General features: G+C 48.2%; 1 protein-coding gene across 1 annotated transcript; it reads right to left on the reverse strand.

Annotated features, from left to right (window-relative positions):
- Nucleotides 1-450: 450 nt before the first annotated feature.
- Nucleotides 451-2100, reverse strand: LOC119542816 (glutamate dehydrogenase 1, mitochondrial-like). The gene has a single exon (XM_037847458.1). The coding sequence runs from the start codon at nucleotides 2098-2100 to the stop codon at nucleotides 451-453; it is 1650 nt and encodes a 549-aa protein (XP_037703386.1).
- Nucleotides 2101-3313: the final 1213 nt, after the last annotated feature.

Genomic DNA, 3313 nt, shown 5'->3' on the forward strand with positions numbered 1-3313 from the left:
TATTTTGCTGATATGAAATACCAATAATGCACCTTCGGGTCATGCTACCTTCAGAAAATGCCATACACACTCTTCTTAAATGTGTTAAAGTTACAGTACATCCCAAACTTGGCCAGAGGAAAATAATGCAAGCAACTGAATGCTTCTGGACCCCAAACAACAGGTAATTAATGTGTTGGGAAGCAGCCATAGAGCAAGGTAGCATAGTCAGATGAAAGAGACTTTTTATTTAGAGGCAAAATACCCCAAATGTTCTCCTGGTGCAGGCAATTTCTACTTTCACACTCATCAGCTTGTATATGATCTCCTAATCTTAATTTTCTTCTTAAAGGGCTGATTTGGGTTGACTTATTAAGAATGGTCCATTATAGAAAGAGATTTATGGGGTTACATGTAAACTTGTGCTAGGTTTGCAGTAGTTTACAGATGAAAAGGGCATTGAAGATCCATCTATCTGAAGATCAAACCAGCTTCATTGTACACCCTGAAGATTTTCTCAATGGCATTGACATAGGCAGCTGTTCTCAGGTTCAATCCCAGGTTATATTTCATGACTGTGTGCATGATTTGCCTGGCAGAATGTTCCATAGTGTAAGCTAAACCAGAGTGCACAATGTCTTTCTCAGATGCACCCAGTATCCTGTCTTGGAACCCTGCTGTGGGCACAACAGGAATAGTTCCACGGTGCTTCCCAAATTTTCTTTCTAAACTCTCTTGAACAGACATGAGCAAGTGGTAGTTAGAATCCCTTTCATATCTGAAGGTCAATCGGCCATAGCTGATATCATTTATATTCTTCAACCACTCAAAGTAAGATACTACCACTCCTCCTGCATTCAAGTAGAGGTCGGGAATAACCATACGGTTCCTCTCCAGGAAAATCTTATCAGCTTCTGGAGTTGTGGGTCCATTGGCACCTTCGGCAATAATCTTGGCTTTGACTCTGGATGCGTTGGATTTGGTCAGCTGCTTCTCATTGGCAGCAAGGATCAGTATGTCACAGTCTGCTTCCAAAATGTTTCCTTCATAGGGCTTTGCCTTGGGGAAACCCAGGATTGATCCATGATGCCATCTGAAGTCTTCCAGTTCCGTTGGGTCAATACCATCCGGATTCCATATGCTCCCGTCAGATTCACAAACACCAACACATTTAGCACCAGAACAATGTAAATATCTCATAGAGTGCAGACCCACATTACCAAATCCCTGAAGAACAAATGTTTTATTTCCAATCCCTGGTGTCATTCCCAAAATGCTCATAAAAGAAGCTTCATTGAGAAAGTTTTCAGTGCCGTGGAAAACACCACGGCCGGTAGCAGAGATGCGTCCCTGGATCCCACCCTGACTGATGGGTTTACCAGTAACACAGGCATGTGCATTAATATCAAAGTGCCCTATGGTGCTGGCATAGGTGTCAGCAATCCAGGACATCTCACGCTCACTGGTGCCCATGTCTGGGGCAGGTACATCAACGCCAGGACCAATAAAGCCCTTCTTTGCTAGTTCTATGGTGAATCTCCTTGTGATCTTTTCTAATTCATTATCCGTGTAGTCCTTGGGATTGATTTTAACACCAGCTTTAGCACCCCCAAATGGCACATCAACCACAGCACACTTACATGTCATCAGAGCAGCCAAAGCTTTTACTTCATCTACACTCACATCTTTGCTGTAACGGATACCCCCCTTGCAGGGCGTGCAGTGCTGACTATGCTGGGCCCGGTAGCCTTGGATCACATCCCAGGAGCCATCGTCAAGCCGGATGGGGAAACAGACTTGCAGCACATGGTTGCAGGGCTTGATAATTCTCAGGATGCCCCGCACCCGTTTCCGCTTCTGCTCCTCGCTCTCCCGGGTCTTGAGGTCCTCCACCAGCTTGTCCTCCACGAGGCTGGCGCCGCGGTCAAAGAAGCCGTCTACCATCTTGAAGAACTTGGGGTTGTCCTCCAAGTCCAGCACCGCCTTGCTGTGGAGTCGCCGTGCGGATGACGCGGGCTGCCCGCCGGCCCCGCCCAGCGCTGTCGCCGAGTCGGCCGCCGAGGCCAGGGTGGCCGGCGAGGCCCGGGACAGCAGCAGCGCCTCTCCCAGGCGGCGGTACATGGCGGGGGCAGCGGCGCCGCGGAGGAGGGGTGCGCTGGGAGGCCCTGGGACGGAGGAGGAAAGGGCCAGGCGAGAGCTGCCTTTTTAAGTCTCAGTTTCCTGCCTTCTGGCTATTCCTTCCCTTCGGTTCGCTCGCGACCCAACCGTGAGGCACCGACTTCAACGACCCCTGTGAACTGCAGAGCCGGCGCGCGGGGTGCAGGCGCGCACGGTCCAGCCCAGACTCGCCTCGGCCTCCCTGGCGGCGGCGCGCACCTGCAGAAGAGCTACCGCTTCTGTATTGAAGTATATTTTCCCTGGCAATGGAACTCTAGTTTGCATTTACTTTCTTTCATCTTTTCAAAATAACCCACTACCTTAAGGCTGCCATCTTTTCTGTTGGGAAATAGGTTTTCAATCTAATGGCTGCTCCTTTAAAGGCAGCCTCACCTCTCCTTTTTATCTTGGGTAAAATGCATAAATAGAGGTTTGTGATCCAACCTCCCACCTTTGAGTGTCATAAACGGTGTCTTTGCATACTTCAGTAATCCAGTCCACGTGCTCAAGCTCTGAGAACACCTCTCGGGCTTATGAGTGTAGAGAGAGGGCTCTGAGTCTTGGAAGTGGACCTGAGGTTGTTCGGGCAGGGAATTCTGAGATCCCAGATATTTGGAAAACGACATAGTGTGTGTTGGCTGTGTGTGAGTATATCAGCCAAACTTTGCAGAATCCTCATCCTTGTGGAGAGTGACAGGCCACAACAAACCAAGTGGGGGACACCTGGAAAACAAGTCCAGGCCTGGGGCTCATAGGTGGTACTGTTTAAAGGTAATTTGTCTTTTCTCTCAGGCTGTTTTTAAATTTTTATGTCTTTTGTTTTCAGTAGTTTATTATGAAGTGCCTAGGTGTGCTTTCTTTTGTCTATCTTTTGCTGGCATTTAAGCTTCTCTCTCTTACCTTCAAACCCACCCTTATGTTTTGTGATATGCAGAATCTGGAAAGTATTTTTTTTTTCTTTGCCAGCTGATTCCTGGTACTAAAGGGCGACTGCTTGCTGTTTGCCTGTTTCACCCCAACAATAACTAGGGTTCCACTCTCCAGCTTTTTCTCAGCACTTCCAGAACTAGTCTTATCATGCCCCCTCAAACATACTAGCTGCAGCCAGAAAGCTCCCTTCCCAGCTTCACAGGACCTTTTTTCCCAGCTCCTAGCACAAGTGGGCAACACCCCTATT

The sequence above is a fragment of the Choloepus didactylus genome, chromosome 8 (assembly GCF_015220235.1).
Source record: "Choloepus didactylus isolate mChoDid1 chromosome 8, mChoDid1.pri, whole genome shotgun sequence".
Classification (NCBI taxonomy): domain Eukaryota; kingdom Metazoa; phylum Chordata; class Mammalia; order Pilosa; family Megalonychidae; genus Choloepus; species Choloepus didactylus.